The sequence below is a fragment of the Anguilla rostrata genome, chromosome 10 (assembly GCF_018555375.3).
Source record: "Anguilla rostrata isolate EN2019 chromosome 10, ASM1855537v3, whole genome shotgun sequence".
NCBI lineage: Eukaryota > Metazoa > Chordata > Actinopteri > Anguilliformes > Anguillidae > Anguilla > Anguilla rostrata.
In genome coordinates this window covers 33,847,355-33,867,158 of record NC_057942.1, presented here as the reverse complement: position 1 = coordinate 33,867,158, position 19,804 = coordinate 33,847,355, and the positions used below count along the sequence as shown (strand labels likewise).

The window sequence follows — 19,804 nt, the reverse complement described above, 5'->3', positions numbered from 1 at the left end:
AACCACAGAGGTTGACTGACAAGAGCAAACTGCTGCTCCCTTTCCAGGACAAGGAAACATGAAGTCTGAGCGGGAATTAGGGCAGCTTATGTTACCCGCAAAGCAGGAAAACTGTACCTAAGCTAACCGTTCTCCATGGGTTCACTATACACTCGGTTAGGCAATGTTCACTCCACACTACTGGTTGTTTGGTGACTCTACTGAAAAAAGAAAGCAATGAAAAATCAACTGAAATTTGGGAGGGGGGGGGGGAGAAGGAATGTATGCATACGTCCAAGAAAGAAGTGTCTGCGTAAGAGGAAGTTGTGATTTCGACAGTTACCAAAAGGGAACTTCCACCCAGCAGGTACTGTACACCAGGATGCTATGCCATACCAGCCAAGCTGGTCATGTGACAGTGTGCATGTTACACAACACAGTTTGTCTAAATGTGTCTGACACCAGGTCCAAGTACCTCTGGGAGGACTGCTTGTTGTAACAGTGAGTTAGAGAATTACTACCGTTGGGTTCTGTGCCCACTCTGCCAAAGGTGCACACCGGGGTTGTCAAAATAAATTCCCAGGGGGCCTCAGTGTCTGCAGGTTTCCGTGGTTTCCTTTCCATTAGCTGCCAACTAAGGCCTAGAGAGCAAGGTGTGTAGATTCCTTAACCAATCAACAGCTTAAATGAACCACCGGTGCCAAGAAAACCCTGGAAACCAGAAGACACTGTGGCCCTCCAGGACTGGAGTTTGGCACCTGTGGTATACACAGAACACACCCAAAAAAAAATAAATGCTCCGTGTTAATACATTTCTGCAGAACATGAAAAGCAAATGATTATGCGATAATGACTCCCAAGGATCAGCTGGGTTTTAATGTATTAAGTGCCATCAATAGGATTAAATATGAAAGCTGAGACTATACTTTCAAGCGTTTTTCCCCCCTTTATTGCAGGTTTCTGGTGTACTGTGTTTTGTAGTTGCAGCCGAAACGAAACTTGAAAGAAACAAACAGCTGTATCTGAACTTCAGAATCTGTGGCTTAAAACCTAACTCAAAACAAAACAGATAACTCATCCAATAAAAGGTACTAACAACAGTAATTGTGTTTAACCTTTTCATCTAGAAAGTAGCCTACATTTTGAATGAACTTTTTCGAGTGCCTCATTGAGGATTTAGGATTGAGGACTGAGGATTACAATCTGTACTGTACCCCGGGGGACCTGGGACGCTTTCACAATATTTGGAGCAAAGGCGCGATGCGGTGCATTGTGGGATGTCGCCTCCACTGCGCGAGCGGACGAGCAGACAGAAGTCGTGGGCGCAGGCGTGGCCGGGGAGGGCGTTGGCTCTCCAAGAGCCAGGGGGCGGGATTGGGGGGGGGGAAGCAATCGCGGGCAGCGCCAGCTGTTACCTGCCCGTCTGCGGGAAAGTCCCGGAGTCTTAGAGGGCCAGGTGGCCGAGAGTCACCGCCGTGCCCGATCCAGGCCATATGCCGCCGGATCGCGTTCCGAATAAACCAGGCGGCTGTCCTTTTATTCCCGCTCCTCTCTCTCTCTCTCTCTCCCGCACGCTCCAGGAAAGGACAGGGGGGAGGGGGATGGGGCCGGAGAAGCCGCTCGTTATCCTGCCGAGGCTGGCGATTGGCCGATTTGTCGCGGGGCTTCGTCCAATCTGATGAATGGTTTGCCGGCGTTGGGGATGGGGGGTTGGGGGGGGTCAGGGACAAAAGAGAAGCTGTTCTGCCGGCGGTGCCGTCCTGTGACCGGAGACATGGAGGATCGCTCGCGTTTGCTCATCTAATAAAGAACGGCCGGTCCCATTGACCTCGATGGGGAGTCTCACATGACCGGACGGTCATTACAAAAATCAAGGGGGCCATTATGAGGCTGGAACCCTTCGGTCTCCTCAGCTTAAATCTTTCTACACGAACGACGGTCGGATAGGTCTAAGCGGATAGAGCTAATCGCTTCTTCTGCTGCTCTATTTAATCCATCTACTAAAGTCATCGAGTCCATCATTTCTGTGAGGGGTTTTCAACTGGATGAATTAGTTCGCTTTATACATTCACCCAGATAGCATCACGTCCGTCGGGAGGCCAAGTTCCAATTCTTTCCCCCCAAAAAAAAGAACTGCCACAGCATTGTTCTCTAGCCAGATAATTTGGTTAGAATTCAGTTAGCTCACTTGCGTAGACGAGTATTGCACTGGAGTGCGCGTTTCCTTTATTGGTTCGTACAGAGCTTACTTTGACTCAACATTTAGTCATTTAATGTGGAAAATAAGATTTCAAAAAACTGTCCTGTAAGATTTAACGAGAGCTGCACTGAAAGAGCAGTAAACAGTTGAACATTTTAATACTCAAACCCCCAGTCAGCGAACTGAGTAAGGGGCGGTAAATCGGAATGACGTTCGTTGACAAAGAGTACCGCTCTATTAACGGGGCCAGCGATTCGAGCTCCTCCGATTTCATTTGCTGGGAGATGTGAAGATTTCTTCTGCTGCGACAGACGGGCCAAATCGCAGAAAGGGGAAACGGAGAGCGGGCTTCTCTCCTCCGGAGGCAGCCGCTGCCACCGCTTCAAGCTGAAGAACCCTGACGTTGCTTCAGAATTTTCCCGCACCGAGGCCCATTATTACATCACCAAGCCAAACAAACCGGAGCGCACAGCGAGCAGAGAACACTTCTCCTGTGTCGCTACGGCGAGGACTTTGCGGTCCGCGCGCCAAGGAGTGGAATGGGATATCCCATTGAGAGGGGGGGCGGGGTGGAGGGGGGGCACCTCATTTAAAGAGAGAGAGAGCTTTGGGTCGATCCTTATCGGTCATCCCTGCAGATGTTCTGTGTCGGAGCGGTGATGTCACTGCTGACACTGGCTGTGCTCTCGTGCCGCGCCCAGCCCCCCCCCTCCCCCCACTCCCACTCTCCCCCGCCCCTCTCCAGCAGCTTCAGATGGAACTCCCACACGCTTTCAGCCTCCGGTCATATTCCCTCTGCACCATAATGCACAGCCTGGGCATGCCCCTAACACTATTAAACTCAGTAACATCTGGAGTCCCACTTGCAAGTATGTCTTCAACAGCCATGAGGTATTGTGGTGACTATCAAACATTATGTTTTTGAGAAATTAATACATCTGCCTCACATTAAAGATGGGCAGGTGAGATTTGGACAGAACAACAGGGCTTTTCTTGGTGGTTCGGGTCTGCAACCCCATAGACGTGTGGAGTGGGCCAGTGACCAAACGACTAGTGAACTATTTTCCAGGTGAGTCGGATTCAATCATTTCTGACTTTGGCGGTCAACTGCAAATGTGCGGACGTGACCTACGCCCCCCTGCTAGTGCGCGCCGGCGCGACCCGTCGGACGCGAGGCCTTTCGGCGACCTCCCGAAAACCCCATTCAGACGCTGGGCTGCGGTGCGTTTTTCCTTCCGTTTATTAGCCTAATCCACAGGGACGGACGCGCTCCAGCAGCTCATTTCTACTTCCCTTTTCTGCCAGGTACCTCCCACAACCGTCCGAAAACAAAGGACGCGTGGACGAGGCGCGGGGCTCTTTCAAGCGCCGGCACAGCGGAGGGCCCAAGGTTCTTTCCTTCCTCCCCCATCTCCCCTCCACGGGAGCCTCCCCCTCATTTCCATCCGCAAGCACTCTCCAGAACTTTCTCATGGGAACGAGTCAAACAGCCGAGGTACAGACTGCGCGGCCCTACGCGGCGCGCATTCCTATAGGGGTCCGATGACACGGCGACCGCGCGGAAGGAATGCCGGGTCAATCTGGGAGCGAGCCCACCCCCCCCCCGGTCGCTCGGCCTCGGCACGCGGGTCCGAGCGCCGCCGTCTTCCCCGGGAGCGAGAGGGGCGAGAGCCCGGCGGGTCGTTCGTTTTCCGGCGTGCGAAGACCGCCGCTCTGACATTCCGAGAATTCCAGGTTTTCCATATTTCCGCTGGGATACTCCCGCATTCTTCATCCTTTTCCCAAGGCCTGTACTTCTCCTCTGAACCCCCACCCCCCCTTTTATTTAGGCACAGGAAGCGGTATTCCTCAAGGATGAATTGGTCAGCAACAGATTCCCACTGCTGCTACTTTTCAGAACGGACGAATGTGAATTCAGCAGTGCATAACAGATTAGGCAGGATATACTGCATTCATTTCAGTTCCCAGTGACGGCAGTACTGCTTCTGGGACACATCTCCGCAACCTTTGTTCCCGGAGCCTTGATTTAAGTGTTCGCAACCGACAGAAAACCCCTGCTTGTGGAAATGAAAACAGGAGCGTGGAAAAATATTTCCACAGCAAGCCTCCTCCCCCCCCCCCCCCCCTTGGACCCAGAAAAAAAAATCACAGCAAGAGTGAATTTCCTGAGCTTGTGGCTCGGTTCAACAGCGGAGAGGTGGTTAAGTGCTTCCACACGTGCGTCACCTCAAAATACTTCAGTTACAGCGATTCAGCACAGGGCACCTTACAAAGTTTCAGCAAAGAATATAAAATCTCTGCTGATCACACCAATTACACTGCACTGTCCGCAGGGGAAACGTTAGAGAGTTCAAGAAATGTTTCCTTCAGAGGGAAACGGGCAATGCAGAGCTGGATTTTTAAATACAGGAAACCTTCACTCGCGTTTTTAGCCCCGCCCACTAAAACAAAAAACCAATGAAATGGAAACTAATAAGCCACCAGGACAGACTAGGGAAGGGCCATAATACACTTTTAATCTCCCCAATTCAAACGCTGGGCCCTTACGTCTAGCTATGAAGATGCCTGTCTGCCTGTCACTTCGACGTTTAGCATCTGACCTTGATGTAGGTCAAATGCAATGACAAAGGTCTGACACTGATGGGACCCAACAGAGACAAAATAAAAACACACTTTTAAAAATATATTATAAAATATAAAGTATACTACTTGCGACATTTAAATAACCCAAATATGCTGCCTTTCGGTGGAATCAATACTTTGAAATTCCACTAGACTCAGCTGGGTTTCACCAGCCAAAGAAAATAAAAATATGATCATCACGTGAACAATGCAGACCAACTGGAAAAGTCATGCTCTAAAAGAAAAGGGGTGGGGAGTGTTGAAAACTTGTGTGGCGTCACCCCCACTCCCATTCAGCTGCTGTCCAGTAACTGGGTGCGTCCATGCATTGATCACTGACAATTTCCAAATGTCACCAAGTGTGCATGAGACTTAGTCAACATTGCCTCAAGAATGGAATGCACAAAGCACAACCCATTTAAGCCTTTGAAGAGTTGGTTTTTCGCAATGTTTTTTTTTCTCAAAGTTTTGAACTCCTTTGCTTTTGGTAGTGATTGTTGATTGTCACATCAGGCTTAGAATGTTCAGCTAGGAGAATGGAATGCACAAAACACAACCCATTTAAAGAAAGCATCCCATTTTTTTTTTTTTACATTAATCGTTAACCAGAACATAGGCACAACTCAATTCCCACAATTTACAAAATGAATATGATCCTAGCACAGACGCATCTTTCCATCTTAGAGTCTTTGTTTGTTTGTTTGTTTGTTAGTATTTGCTGCATTCAAAAGGCTGAGAAGAAAATAGCTTTAGGTTGTAAGAGGGCACGGTCAGACTTTTCACACAATATGGAAGCCAGCATTTCACATCAAATACGCCATTTTACCGAGGTCTGCGAAAATTCCTCCGGCCTGGTTGTTTGGACCTATTTTCGGATCCCGAGTGTGATCTTTCCCGCCTTTTTTTCCCGCAAACACGAAAGCACGTTTCCGTGAGCCACATCGGGGAGTCAAATATCTGTGAAGAACACTGCTTAATCTGTTTCCCCAGGGAGTTCCGAAGTTACACCATAATGATGCTCATAAATTTATCTCGGGAGTAGGCCGGCAGCCTAAAAATAGGAGCGGGCCTGGTTTTGGTGTACAGCTGAGAGATTCTGCACTTCCTGACAGGCCGGCGAGATGACCTGTCATTCTTCTGGAACGTTCCACGCCATAAATCCAGCGGCGCTCTCCTCCTTGAAGCAGTCGGCCCATCTTCGGAAATTTTGGTGAAGGGGGACGCATCTTAAGTCGGCTTTTGATGTGTGTGTGTTTTCTTTTTTTTAATATCTCAGCTCCCTGTGTTCTCACAGGGGGTTGCGTTTGAAGAGCTCTATTAGGGGAAAATTAAACTCCGTCACAAAGCTGAGGCTTTTTCTCTCTCACAGATACTGTAACAGCGGCTACAAATAAGACCCAAGGGAGGCAATTTCCCAGTGTTTGAGAAAATATGCTTTTAAGACTAAGCCTAATTCCCCATTGCTCTGAATGCGGGTAATTTTCCAATCGCTGAAAAATGCTCCTGTATTACCTCAACACAGTGGCAGTAACCACACAGATGCGTTAATCCATCGTAAAATGTTTTCTTGTGACAGACGCCTGTTAAAAGTATGAAAGAATCTGGTACAAATACAATACAATGATTTCAGTAGCCAAGATTAACATTCATTTACAACAATACATTTAGGCTATACTTCAAAGGTTTTGTTCTTCAGCTCAACAGCAATAAAAATACAGTGAACCAATTAACAGAATTTGGGTTAAATGCATAATATTACCTCATTTTCTCTCTGTAAAATACAGTATTCATATGGGCTAACCCTTAGTCTAATTCTCAATGGCTACACTTCCTATAACTCCTTGTGACACCCATCTAAGTGAATTTGCTGGTCTTGCGAGTTTTAGAAATTGCACAATCAACAGGAACAAAGCAGTAAAAAGAAAGCTCCAGAACCGTGAGCCCTGGACATTCTCCATACGTTTTAAACCTCTTAATGCCCAAAACTGTTTGGGGACATGGAATCCGATAAGTAATCGAGAAACTAAGAATAAAGTCAGTAAAAAGGCTAACTACAATTCTGGAAATATTATTCAATTGAGGAGACTGTCGGCAGTGATGTAGGCTACACTGTCTCTTTTAAATAGTGTTTACTTTAACAGACGCAAGTGACTCAATAAGTCATTAGTTTAAGGCTTTTTTTTATCTAGCAGAGACGTCCTTTTCGTGTTAGCACCAAACCGCGCGGACATCTGTTTAGTACAGCCCTGGAGACGGAGCGCTCGAAGGTCGTGCGAAAGGACCGCGCGACCGCAATCCTATCGAGACCCTCAACGACACTTCAGGCGCACAAGATAAAGCGGTCCAAGCAACGCTTTCCCAAAATTTCTTGAGAGAAAAAATTAAAAAAACGAACATTAGAGCCAATAGTCGGAAGAGACAAAAGAAAAGCGAAAAAAAACCGAAACGCTGATACGGGAGATGTTCCCTAGGACAAACGCCTATTTCAGACAAACGCGGCCCCGCGGGATCCTGTTGCTTATTTTGGTAAAGCATCCATATTACTTATCCCCGGCGCTGAGCCTGGATGCCAGACACCAGAGGAAGGCAAGCAGCGCTGCTCTACTTGAGCCAAATGGGTCAGGCGTTTATAGGCCTATTAGAGAGGATGAGATGGGAATAACGGCATTGATCCGCTCCCAGCTCTGAAAACTGGCCATCGCGCTGGGGCGGCCGAGTGAGTCGACAAGGGCACGCTGGAACGGGGACGCGATGATTGGTTCAGCTGCTCTCGTGATCTAAAACACGCGTGCAGACCCACACGCACACACACAGACACAGACACACACGCACATTAACTCTCCATTCAATGAACCCATCAACCCATAAGATGGTTGATCTAATCATCTTAATCTTGCCTCGATATGGCAAATGTGCCGCTTTTTTAACTATACGGTACCTCTGAATTGAACTGCGCACTGTTATGTCATGCCAGAAATAACATAAAAGAAATGGAGCCAACTCTGCACACACATTAGCAACACAAAGAGGAGTTCAAAACTGAGAGCACTCACAATACTGGTGGACCATACATAGCCTACTATGTGCAAAATAAATAAAGAAATACATAAAGAATACTACAGGGATTAAAGTTACAATGACAATGCTGGGGTAACAGAGTGAGAGTGTCTTGACGGTTGAACGTTTGAAAGATTGTTTTCAGCAGAAAAAGGCCTGTCGGTGCCGCTGGAACTAGCAGAGACTTGAATGACCCATTTCTCTGCAGCTCGAGCTGTGTTACTCCTGCCTGGCAAGTGTGAACAACAAACAGCGCTCGGATCTGAGCGCCGCGCACTACCGCCAAAGGAGCGCGCCGCTCGCTCTCCCCGTGCAACAGAGACGCTTGCAAGCGGAACAGGTAACACATTGCACCGTTTGTGGTTGTATTCCTGCAGAATGGTTAGAGTTCCTCTCCATCCGTGCCTCTGTGTGTCTCCCCATGCACATCCGTCCGCCTCAAATTCAAATTCAGAATGTTTTCTTGGCATAATATACACTTGCAGATATTGCCAAAACGTAAATACAGAAATGCATTACAACGTTTGCTATATCTAACTGCGTAACAACAACTGCGTAACAGCACTATAATAATAATAATAGACCAATGTAGGTGTAATTCAGGGTGTGGACTAGGGCAGTGTTGCAATGAAATCTGGCTTTTTTTTTTTGAAGAAGTTTGTCCAAGTTTATGATCAGGGCCCAGTTCTGACAGTAATCCTCAACCACAACCAAAGTTCTGCTGTAAACCTTTGTCTCTATCTCTGCATCTCTTTCCCTCTCCCTCCGCATGTTTTATTTACCACAGTCTCCTTCCTTGTTCTTAAGTGGCGTGCTGTAAAACATGACAAATGAAAGCTCAAGCTTTGAGTTTGGCGACCCTCGTTACAGAGCCGGGAGGGATCGGGCATTAGCAGCCTAATGATCATTAGCCTACCTCACAGGGTAACTGTGGCTCTGGGACCCTCTTCAAACACAAAGGCGGGGGGGATTACCGTGGCCACCCCGTACCCGTCCGGAGCCGAGGGGCAAGGGTTTGTTTATGCCCCTCATCACTGGCTTTTTAACCCTTTGAGGAGTGTTTTTTTTTTGTCAGTGTTCTAGAACTCCATTGCTTTCAATTACCAATACTGATTGTGACATCAGCATTAGAATGTTCAGTTAAGAACATTCTAATCACATAATTGTGATCCTTACACCTTAAAGGGTTAAAAAAAATCTCAGCTCACACCAAACCGAGCTGGCTGTCTTTCTGGGAGAACTGATAAAAAGTGTGTAAACACACTGTAACGAAGGTTTAAGACACTCTGCCGAGGTCTCCAGCTAAAGTGTTACAAACTCTGCAGCCACACTGCGAGAGGACTGGTGTGTTTTTGTTTTTCTCGGTTAATCTCCGGGGCTTATGTGACCGTACTGCAGCACCGCTGCCAAACCGAAGAAGTTCAAAGCGCATCGGTCTGAGGACGACTCCTCTGTCGCAAGAGGGACTTTTTTTTTTCTCGTCATAAGGCCGGGTGTGCCTGATCGTAGTGAGGGAGATTAAAACCAGTTGGTGTTAAGCACTCCCAAAGTTTTAAAAAATTATAATTAAAAGTCAGATTGAATTACACTTGCAGCACTCACAAAGCCAGGCATTAAGGCAGATACATCGGACGCTTAAAAATGAAACGTTCTGTTTATTCTCGATAACTGTCGCCTGCTCAAGTTGGTGATTTCGAGTCGTACTGTCAGGAGCACACCGCTTCATCTCCAGAGTCCTGCAGCACCATAAGTCTTGTTACCGGTGACCTCACTGGACAGGCATTCTGTTTTAAAAAAGATCTTAAACATAAAGAAAATCATGCTTATAGCTAAGGGCATAGCGAATTACAAGCAACAAACCTCAATAAGCATTTGAGTAACACACAGACTGTTTTACATCCGTTCTATTTATGGCAGTGTTTCGATACCGTCATAAAAATGAGCAATTTCAAGACAGCAACAGAGAGATTCAAGACGGTGACACGTAAGAGATTTCCTATCCATTACAGCCCTTCATTATGGTCTAGGAAAGCTGAGGCAGATCTAAATGAACCTCTGTTAAGGTAAGGGCTTGTAAACAACACTGCACCCAAGGCATACTACAGGTCCCAGACTAGTCAGATAAGCGGTGTGAACCACAACCTTTGCCACACATATATGATGGCGAATTTCATCAGGGAGGAGACGGTGAAATCAAAGCAACAGACTTCACCTTTTTAAGGTTATAACCCCACTGTGTTTTCTATCCTCATAGAAAAAATTAAAAAACTCAAGGTGCCGTGTACCATATGGGCTGTGTAATAAGCCTATCTGGCTTGCTCCGCACAGAGCGCGTGCGGAGGGGAAGGGGGAGGGGCTTGCGAGGCGACAGCCCGCTGCAGATATACTGAAGCGAGGGAACGGTGAATCGGAACCGTGCCGCGGCCGCCACCCCAAACATCTGTCCCGCTCCCCCTCCCCCCCCGGCAGGCTGACCCGCTCGCAGACCTGAAACCGGGAGATAAGAACCCGCCAACGGCCGCCGGCGTTTGCCATCGCCCACGACGTGCCCGCGGTGCGGCTCCGCGGCTCTGTCACACATCAAGGTCAAGAGAACGTTCCCCCCTCTTCGCAAGGAAACCATTTCAACCTCACAATGTAATCACAAGCTCACTGTTATCATTGCAACAAAAGAGCAAAAAAAAATTACAGAGGTCTGAGGGTTTTGTAATGAATTTCCACCAGTCAAAGCTCAATCCTAACAAAATTGCTTAACTTTAGCCATGGTCCACTACAATTACGATTCTGAAGTACCCCAACCATATATTTAGCTAAATAATTTCCCTGCAAACGTGTGAGACAACACTAACAGGACTCTGAGACTGGTTCGTTGTTCTTGTCTTTCAACTCTCGTATTCACGGAACTTAGCTTTTCAATATATACTTTTGAAGGCCTTGTCCAAAATGACTCACTGTTTCAAACTCGTTTTGTGTGAAGGTAAAGCCAAACTGAGGGCAAACACAAAAGTTATAACCACAAAGAGGGAGGACTGATCACCATCCAAACATGTGACCTCCTTGTGATGTCACTGCATCCTGTCAGCACACTGCAAGGGGGCTGGCATGACTACTGACCAAAATAGTTCCGCTACATTTACGCGTGTTAAAACAAGTAGCTGTTAAGAATTAAAATAATTAAATCTGCTTTCAGAAAGGGCTGCTTTACACTAACAAATACCCAGTAAACTTGACGGTAACACAGCAATTAAAGCTATTTTGGTTTATTTACAAGTCTATTTGGCGTCACGTGAATGCAGGTCTTGCGAGACTCGTCCTGTCGGATATGTTGAGAACACAGAGCGCTCTCGCTGAGTTACACGCGCGGGCGATCGACAGACCCGGCCTGTTTCGGCTAGTATATTTGCGTTTATAGACAAACGCGCTCCGGACAAGCGCCAGAACCGGCACAATCGGCGCCCTTATTTTCATTTTTTTTTAAATTCTCTTCTGAAAAGTCCCGTCGCGGGTCCGGCCGAGCGGTCCCCTGTGAAAGGAGGGGGCGGCGAGGGGGGGGGGATTCAGACATTTATTAGCGATAGCACAAAGGGGCCATGTTCGCGGGGACAATCGAAACGGCGAGCCTCGACGCACAAACACAAAGCCGGCGGGCCCTTGGCTACGGGCCCCGGGGCGCGGCGCGGCGTCGTACCAGCGCTCTCTGTGGCGCGCCAGGACAGGACGGCGGAAGGGCACAGTCCTCCCCGTTCATCGGCCCTATGCTACGCAAACAGTGCGGGTCCGCCCCGTTCCCCCCCCACCCACCGGCCTTCAGCGGGAAAACTCCCGTTCGGCGATAAAGGGAGCGGGCTCCCGCGAAGCGTTTTTTACGGTACCGTCAATGCGGGAGAAAAGGAAAACGGCTTTATGGCCGAAGCGTACGCCGGGTCAAATGTACGTGTTTTGAAGACTGGCGCGCGTTTCGTCCATCTTCCTTTGGTGATGTGTGCATCTAAAGCCGCTCTTATACTGTGCATCACTGAGCAAAATGTATGAAAAATGTCATTGACAATATGAATCACATGATAATAGATCTTTGAGACTTAAATCGAAGACTGTGCTAAAACTGCCAATTTAAAAAGAAGATGACCTTTGTAAGATCATCTTTGCTCATCTCTTCATTCTTCTTCCATTTAGACTATGCTTATTAATGACAAAAACAGGGCTCCCAAAAAGCCTACAGAGAACTGGGGTCGTCAAAACAAGGAAACAAATGTTAAGCGTTTTGCAAGGTTTCCAAAAACTCAAGGGCTACAACTACCTCACATCTCCAGGTAGTGATGCAAACCACACTCTTACTCACATTTAACTGCATCCGCATATAGGCTACTGCCCGGGCAAATCTAAACTACCCATCGTCCCACTTATATCCTCAATGCTAACCCGCCACTCATTTATTTAGAAACAAAAAAGAGTCAGAGAGAGCTTACTAGAGTGTGAACTCCTTAGCTAATTTAATTTACCGTGAAAAACCACATACTCACTCACAAACCTCAGACTGAGCAGTCATTCTCTAACCATTTAAACTACAGAAACTGCTCATCTGCATCCACAGCATATTGCACGAGTTCTGATTTAGCTAGAAGTGCAAACACGCACTCAAGTGCACGCACACATGCGCACACTCACACCGCTCGTATTTACTTGAAGCACTGCCACCATTTGAGCGTATTCGTGTTTGCATTATCTTTGGTGGCTTAGCTGCAATCGAGCATCTTTCACCGGCAGAGCCGCGCAATCTTACAACAGACACTGTTATCTCTCTCACCCCACGGGTCAGGTTACACGGCTGAACAGTGCTTTTTAAACAGCACTCTGTGTACATACGTGCATACGCACAGGCACATACTGTACGCACTCACGCTAGTCCTGGATTTTACGTCAAAAAGAACAAAAACAAGTTGTACGTTTCAGGTGCTGGCCACACAGGTGGCTGTGGAGTACCAGCTCCCTGTTTGTTTGTGCAGTCATGTGCACTCTGAGGCAGAAAGTGCACAGTCCAGGATGATAATTATCGGCCTCAGTGTGCCATCAGCACTCTCGTAAGGGTAGGCCCACAGAGTTACAATTCAGTCTCCGAGAAGACAGCCCTCGCGACTCCAACGGTACTAATTAGCAGGCCTGATTCAGCAGATTTAGAATGATCAAAATGAGGAAAGACAGTGTTGAAAACCGCGAGTTAACATTCCAGGTCTGAGTGAAAACTGCTCTTGAATGCGGCCGTGTTTGAAACAGGTTACTTGCCTGCTATTGAGTTTACAATTTGCATACAACTTGTATACTCAAAAACAGGTAAGTAAGCCATCTCGGACACGGTTTGGGACTTTTGGTCTTGAGGTGTGCTGACAGTAAAAAAAAAAGTTTTGGGGGAAGGGTCACCTAATAAACCCATCCCCCGCTGGCCTAAATGGCAATAATTTTCCTGGACACATTTTCAAAATGGTTGGTGTGGACCTGTTTCTACTGTCAGAGCACAGACCAGTTTGGGCAAACCCCTGCAGCAACACCAAGACAAACACAAGTAACCTTTGCCAACATTTCCAAGAATCTTCCCGACGCAAAAGAAAATAAAAATAAATCGTGGTGACCGAGCAGCGGTCCCGGTGCTGTTCTGGAGCAGCGCGGTTTGTTGACGGAGAAACCGAACGTGCGCGACCCGTTTACTGAAAGACAGCGAATATTTAGACCGCGAAAGTTTGCCCTGTACACACACACACACACGCTCGAGCAGGAACACACGCTCTCACGCGCCTGTTTAACTCCCTGGGTCGGTAACCTCAGGAGTTCAGGGCTAATGCAGATCAGTCAGCAAGACGGCCGGTCACTCTTGCAGGAAGGAGCAGAAGATTTCAGCGGACAGGCCTGCCCGACCGCATGTCAGTCACAGAACAGGGCTGACGTGTCAGTGTTACGGAACTTTCTGTCACACCGGTGCAACAGGCCCGAGGGGTATTTCAACATACGCTCGCCTGGGGTCCTTTTCACAAGGAACAGCGCAGGCTTAATTCCCTCTATTGAGAAACGTTTGTCTGATCTATACCAACTAACAACCCCCCCCCACCGCCCCCCCCAAAAAAAAAAAAACCCTGGGGAACTACAGAAAGTCCAGCCTTGAGCCGTTATTGGCACCCAGAGACTGGTTTTGTTGGGGAAATTCCGACCGCAAAGGCACCGGGTCTTCCAGTTAGCCGAGGGAATCCGCCATCGCGCGTTGAGCGCGAGCGACGCAGCGCACGCCAACGGCGAAAATTCTCAACGGTGACTGGAAAACCGAGAAAAGGACAGTCAGGGACATGCTCTCCTGCAGCGTAGCCAGGAGCTGACTTAAAGGAAGAAAAAGAAGAGGGGGAAAAAAAAAAAACTGCACAGATGCATCCGGCGATGTGGTGCCATCAGCCTGTTTCTACATCCTCCTCAGAGAGGGTGTCAGACTTCATTAAGAGGCGTGAGGGGAAATGACCGAGTTCCTGCAGAACCGCTGCTTGGCCTTCGACCCCGAACAGCCGCTTAGCCTTGGACCCTAGATGAACAAAGAACAAATTAATGATTTCAAAGCCGCGGACCCGTGCCCTCCTTGTGACAACTCTCATTCAGCACAAGGCTCTGCAAGGAGGAGGTTTCACCCAGCCTTTTAGAGTTCGCTCACGCTTATGACATCACAGTAGCTTCAAAAGGGCTCGAGGCCTTGACATCGCTGCCAGCGTCTACCTCCCCCGTGATTGGCTCTCGGATGACTTGTCGGTGCCTGGATTTAAACGAGCTCTACCGGGGCGTCCCTCCGTAGAGACGAAACGTCCCATGATTCACGAGGCGCGCGGCGCAAAGTCACGCAACCGGCGAAGGACAGGCCCCGCGGGGCCGCGTGACCACAGCAGCAACGGTGCGTGCTAACCGACTTTCCCGTCCTCGCTGCGAGTGGCACGGGGTCATTCGGGACCGTCATCGCGAGCCGCGCTGGAACACGCCGCAGCGATCTTGTTTTCGTCCGAGGGACTGCTCGTTTCGCAACCGACGCTCACAGTCGGGCTCTGCCCAATTATAGGGGAGGGTCGACAGTCAGTGTCAGGCTTATCTTGCTGGGGCATGCCTGTGTGGTCTTAAAAACAGACTGTGTTTTTTTATTTTTCCAGGAAGCAAGATTGCGTGAACAACATTAGGCTACACATTGCAAGTAGTCTGTCACAGTAGTCTGTCAATGAGGAAGCTCATCATATTTAAAAAATCTGTTCACATGTGCATGAATATTGAATACTGAAGGGTATGAATACTGAACTTTGCTTTAAACAAGGTTCAACTTTTTTATTTCCACTTCTCCTTACTGCTTCAAGTACACGGTACTAAACTACACGCTTTAGAAACTGGCTACAATTTTATTAATCATCACCAAATGTCCATAATTTGGGTTGAAAGAATTTGTGATACTGAAAACAAAACAATCACAACACACCTTTTCTGAAGTGTAACGGCGAGTCTGACATGCAATGCAAATTGCAACGACCGACACAATTTTACAGCTTTAACTAAGGTCACAATACAAACAATACAACCCAAACCACTGGTTTCACATCTTGAGGAAACCCAGGTGCAGGCTGGTAGTGTGGGTCTACAGGCCCCCCAGAAAGGTGGTGAGCGGTTCCTCTTCTCAAATTATTGGAGGATGAGCTAACGTCTGCCTATGAAAACCACCAACCCCTGCCATTGGACAGTGGACAGGAGTGAAAACCACAGACTCCTGCTATTGGACAGAGAAGCGGAGACACAGAAAGTATGGGAAGAATTGCGTAGATGGAAGGAGTAATGTAGTTATGGAAGGACCGCACACACAGTGGTCCTCAGTGTTAAAGAGTGATCATATAGGTGTGCTGAGGGGAGAATGTTCAGCAGTAGCTTGTTACTACACAAGCAGTTGGCCTGGACACATCACCTAGTGCCCCTTCAGATTAAAAGTTTGAAATTATCTACATCCCACATCAGTGTCTACTAATGTATAGGTTGCATGTGATTCACATCTCAGTGCAAACAGCAACAGAGTTATCCCGGGGACTGGGATAGAGGAAGAAAGCAAGCACCCTCACACCAAGCAGAATAAAAACTCAGCAAGGCTGGGTACCTTACAATACTTAGCCCTGTAAGTTAGAACTTGAATACACTTAAAAATAAAAAGTAGACAGTCACTACAACACGGGACCACTGGAGCTAGATATCCGATGTATGGTAAGAACAGCGTAGGGAAATCCCCAGAGAATGAAACGCCTGCCTAACATCCAGGGGTAACACATGATGTCATCAGCGTCAGTTTTTACCATGTGACAAGCAGGTCAATTGGATCTGTTTAACTCATTAGCAACGGTTTACGCTTGAGTAACTCAACACACCACGTAACCAAAAGTAGTTAGTCACAGACATGCACGCATTAAGTAATTTAACAAGCGCGCTTCCACAGTCTTCTGGTGCATTCCCTGACCCGTTTGAAGACATTTTTAAGAATCTGTGTTGGGAGGGTGGGGGTGTTGAAAACATGCATAGTTCATAACGGAGACATACATACCTTCTGCAATAAGTTCTTCCACGGTGACCTGGTATCGGCCGACACAGAACACCTTCCCGATGTAGTTGCCGACTCCAGAACCAGACCCTGAACCGGATCCTCCACCGAGCCCACCACTCTCGGACTTTGGCATGCGAGAAAACTTCTTCATTCTTCTTTATTTCAAATATCTGCCTTCAAGGCAAGTCCGATAGGCAACCACTGAAAATCCCAAAAGGAATTCTGAATGCAACTTGCACTATCTATTCATCCCGACCCTATGCTTCGCCTGCATAGCTATTCTGTAGCAAGCTCAACAGCAAGCTAGTTAACAGCCCCAAGTGTAAAAGCTAGCTAGTTAGGAGACGAAGGTTAGCTAGCGATCACCTGAATGACATGCAGTGCAGAGAACCGAGCGTAATGCACTATGCGTTCATATGCAAGGTACTACAGCAGTGCACCGAGTTTGAACATGTCGTGCCTTATTAAAACAATATTTTCACAGCGAACGCCTGCTTGCTGAATTGGAAGAGGAAGCAAGATACACGGCTGGGTAGCTAGCTAGCTAACTAGCGTCTCGGGACACGGCAGCAGTCGCATTACACGCGAACAATGCGCGCTACATCACAATTAGAAAATATAGAAAATATACAAAGGTACTCAGATAAAATAACTTCCTACCACGCTAACGGCGTGGGTTCTACTGTATGATACCGCTACCCGAGACAGCTATTTATTTAAATAACGTTAGATACCTGGCTGGGTAACTAGCTAGCTAGCACACCAGCCGAGGAAACACCTCCCTCTCCTCTACTCCACACGCCACTACTTCCCTTTTGTAGCTAGCTAGCTAGCCAGCCGACCACACTGCCTGTGCAGCACAGATGCAGGCGAACTGCAATTACGCCGAATGTCATAAACATAACATAACCAGATTCTACAGAAGGATCATGCTCGCACAGTATCTCGAAGAATCAGTGTGTATCAGTGCAGTCCCATAGCTTCTTCTACCCCGTTAAACTTCGAACTTCTGACTCTCGGTACAAATAAGTGGGTGGTTTGTTATTACCCAATCCGCCTGACGGACAACCAATCTTGGCTTTGTCCGACCCTTCCTATTGTATCCAGCTAATGATTGGTGTGCCAAGCCTACGCTTAGACAGAGCTCCACTGTGATGGGGCAGAACAAATGACAGTCCGGACGTCGATTCACCCTGTTAGGTTGAGAGAGAGCATGAAGAAGAAGAGGCGGTGACAGCTAAAAGCGCTGAGCCAGGGGGAGTGGGAGTTGTGAGATGTTCAGTGATTTCCGTATTTTAATTTCAAAATAACGTACATTCATTTTTTAATAGATGGAAAACAATTTCTCCAAATCTGCAATACTCCTCATAATTGACTGGTGTTTCAGCTTGCTAATAGAGAACGATAGAAATTAACTTGAAACAAAATCATGGTCATGTCACGCCTTACATTTTTAAATCAAAAGCAAGTTGAGTAATTCATGAGGATATTGATATGCCCTACTGTTCTTATTAGCACAGTGAGATGGATGTAAATGTGGAAATAAGTATTCACTCAGTCTGAAACATTGGTTCTATTTAAAAGAGGAAGAGGATGAACAACAGGGCAGTTGCTGAACTTCTCTTTGAAAACAGATGGGTTTGGTTACATCAAGGTTTGGCTATTAAAATACTCCTCCACACCTCCTGCAAGTGATTCGCTCCCTACAGGCACAAGTGGCGCAAACCTTATTTCACAACTTCCTGCCAGCTTCATCAACACAGCAGCATATACATTCCATTTAAGAGGTGTCAACAATCTGTTGTTCATGGTTAAAATATTTATATGTGGGGGCTGTGATGCAAACTACAGCATGTGTAAAAAGACCTGCTGTTATATTACACAGCAATAAGATCTTACTATTTCTAATGATCTCCTTATGAACTCTTCTGTATTTTTCTCAATATATGCACCAAAATTGTTTTGCATTTGGCTAACACCAAACAATAGCCTAACACAGGACATTTAAAATATACATTAGTTATAAAGAAAGCTAAAATATTGTTATAGATTACAGTGTGTTCAGAATAGGGTCACTGCCTCTGCACATGGCAGTGACAGAGCTTACATAAGAGATGGCAGAGTCACATGACCAAACTCTGACTAAATAGAACCCCACTTCAACCCCCTCATAGATACCATTGTTGGCTTGATTTTGTCAGAGGATACACTGCCACCTGTTGGTGGGTGATTGTCCTAATTTACTTAACAAATTGAATCTAAATTTTTTGGTGCTTTAAAGAAGCACTTGCAGATAGATGCAAGGAGTTTTTAAAGGTGTTTGTGTGTATGTGTGTGTTGAAAAGCTGTATTTATAATACTGGCAGGAACTGTGTTACTATATGACTCAAGTTTGTTTTGAAAGTTGGTATTCTGGTTTGTTCATATGAAATACCTGAATCTAAGATCCCATTGGTTGGTTGAAAAAATAAAACATAACTTCTTGCAAATCTTACATTGTATCCCATAAGTATGTTTAAAAGAACCAATAAAAAGCTACAGTACAAACTAAGGAAAGTTTATCATATCACCAGGGTATCTTTAATGTCAGTTTCAAAATAGTTTCAAGAAAATGAAAAGGAAGGTATTTGTGGTATTGGTATTGAAAATATATCTCTGTTACAATATATAGCCATTCAATGTCATTCACTTCAAGTAATTTTATATTTATCTGCCGGTTCTGTAATTTTTAAGTATTAAGAAACGGTTAAGAAGTTTGGACAGATGTGAAGAGACATCCAGTATGTTATCAATATGTTCTATAAGTCATTACAGGGTTAGATGCACATTCTCCACAATTAGTGGTACAGTATTTAAAAGTATCTGAAATGTTTTACTGAGTGTTTAAAATTTTACTACATTACTTTTTAATCTTTCTCATTAAAACATATTGTATCTGAAATTGCATAGGTTTTAACACAAAAGACATTTGCTGATGTGTATTTCTATTTATTTGGAAAGAACTGAAACAACACCAGTCCTGATTTCTCACTTTGGAAGATTAGTGAACACCAGCCTTAGCTGTCCGTTCTCCTAATCCACCCTGTTTGAGACATGCATTAACTGTAAAGCCATTACATCAGATTTGTAAGCAAACATTGTGACAATGACTCAGAATATCGCTCTTGTTCAGGAGCTTACATGAAAGTGACAACAGTTTTGTGAGGGTAACTGCTAGGGTTGGCAGAATCTTTTGCCCCCTGTCCTGCAGGGGTGAACTGAACTTTGGTGAGTACATTGTTATAATGAAGATCTGTTTTTGCCTTCAGGCTATCTCTTGCTTCAGAAAGCAATGACTGTGCTGATGTTGGGTTTTATTTATT

At 46.5% G+C, this 19,804-nt stretch overlaps 1 protein-coding gene across 7 annotated transcripts in view; it reads right to left on the bottom strand.

The window, feature by feature from the left end:
* bmp2k (BMP2 inducible kinase) overlaps window positions 1-17,562 on the bottom strand; it is a 46,107-nt gene extending 28,545 nt beyond the window's left edge. For 2 of the 7 annotated variants that reach the window (XR_010323801.1, XM_064296648.1), the window contains exon 1: window positions 16,443-17,554. Coding sequence is in view for 6 of the 7 variants with exons in the window: in XM_064296648.1 (XP_064152718.1) it covers window positions 16,443-16,593 (151 nt within the window). In the remaining variant the exon portion in view is untranslated. Of the gene's footprint in view, window positions 1-16,442 lie in introns of all 7 variants that reach the window. The other 5 variants (XM_064296650.1, XM_064296654.1, XM_064296653.1 and 2 more) reach the window with 5 other exon arrangements.
* Window positions 17,563-19,804: the final 2,242 nt, after the last annotated feature.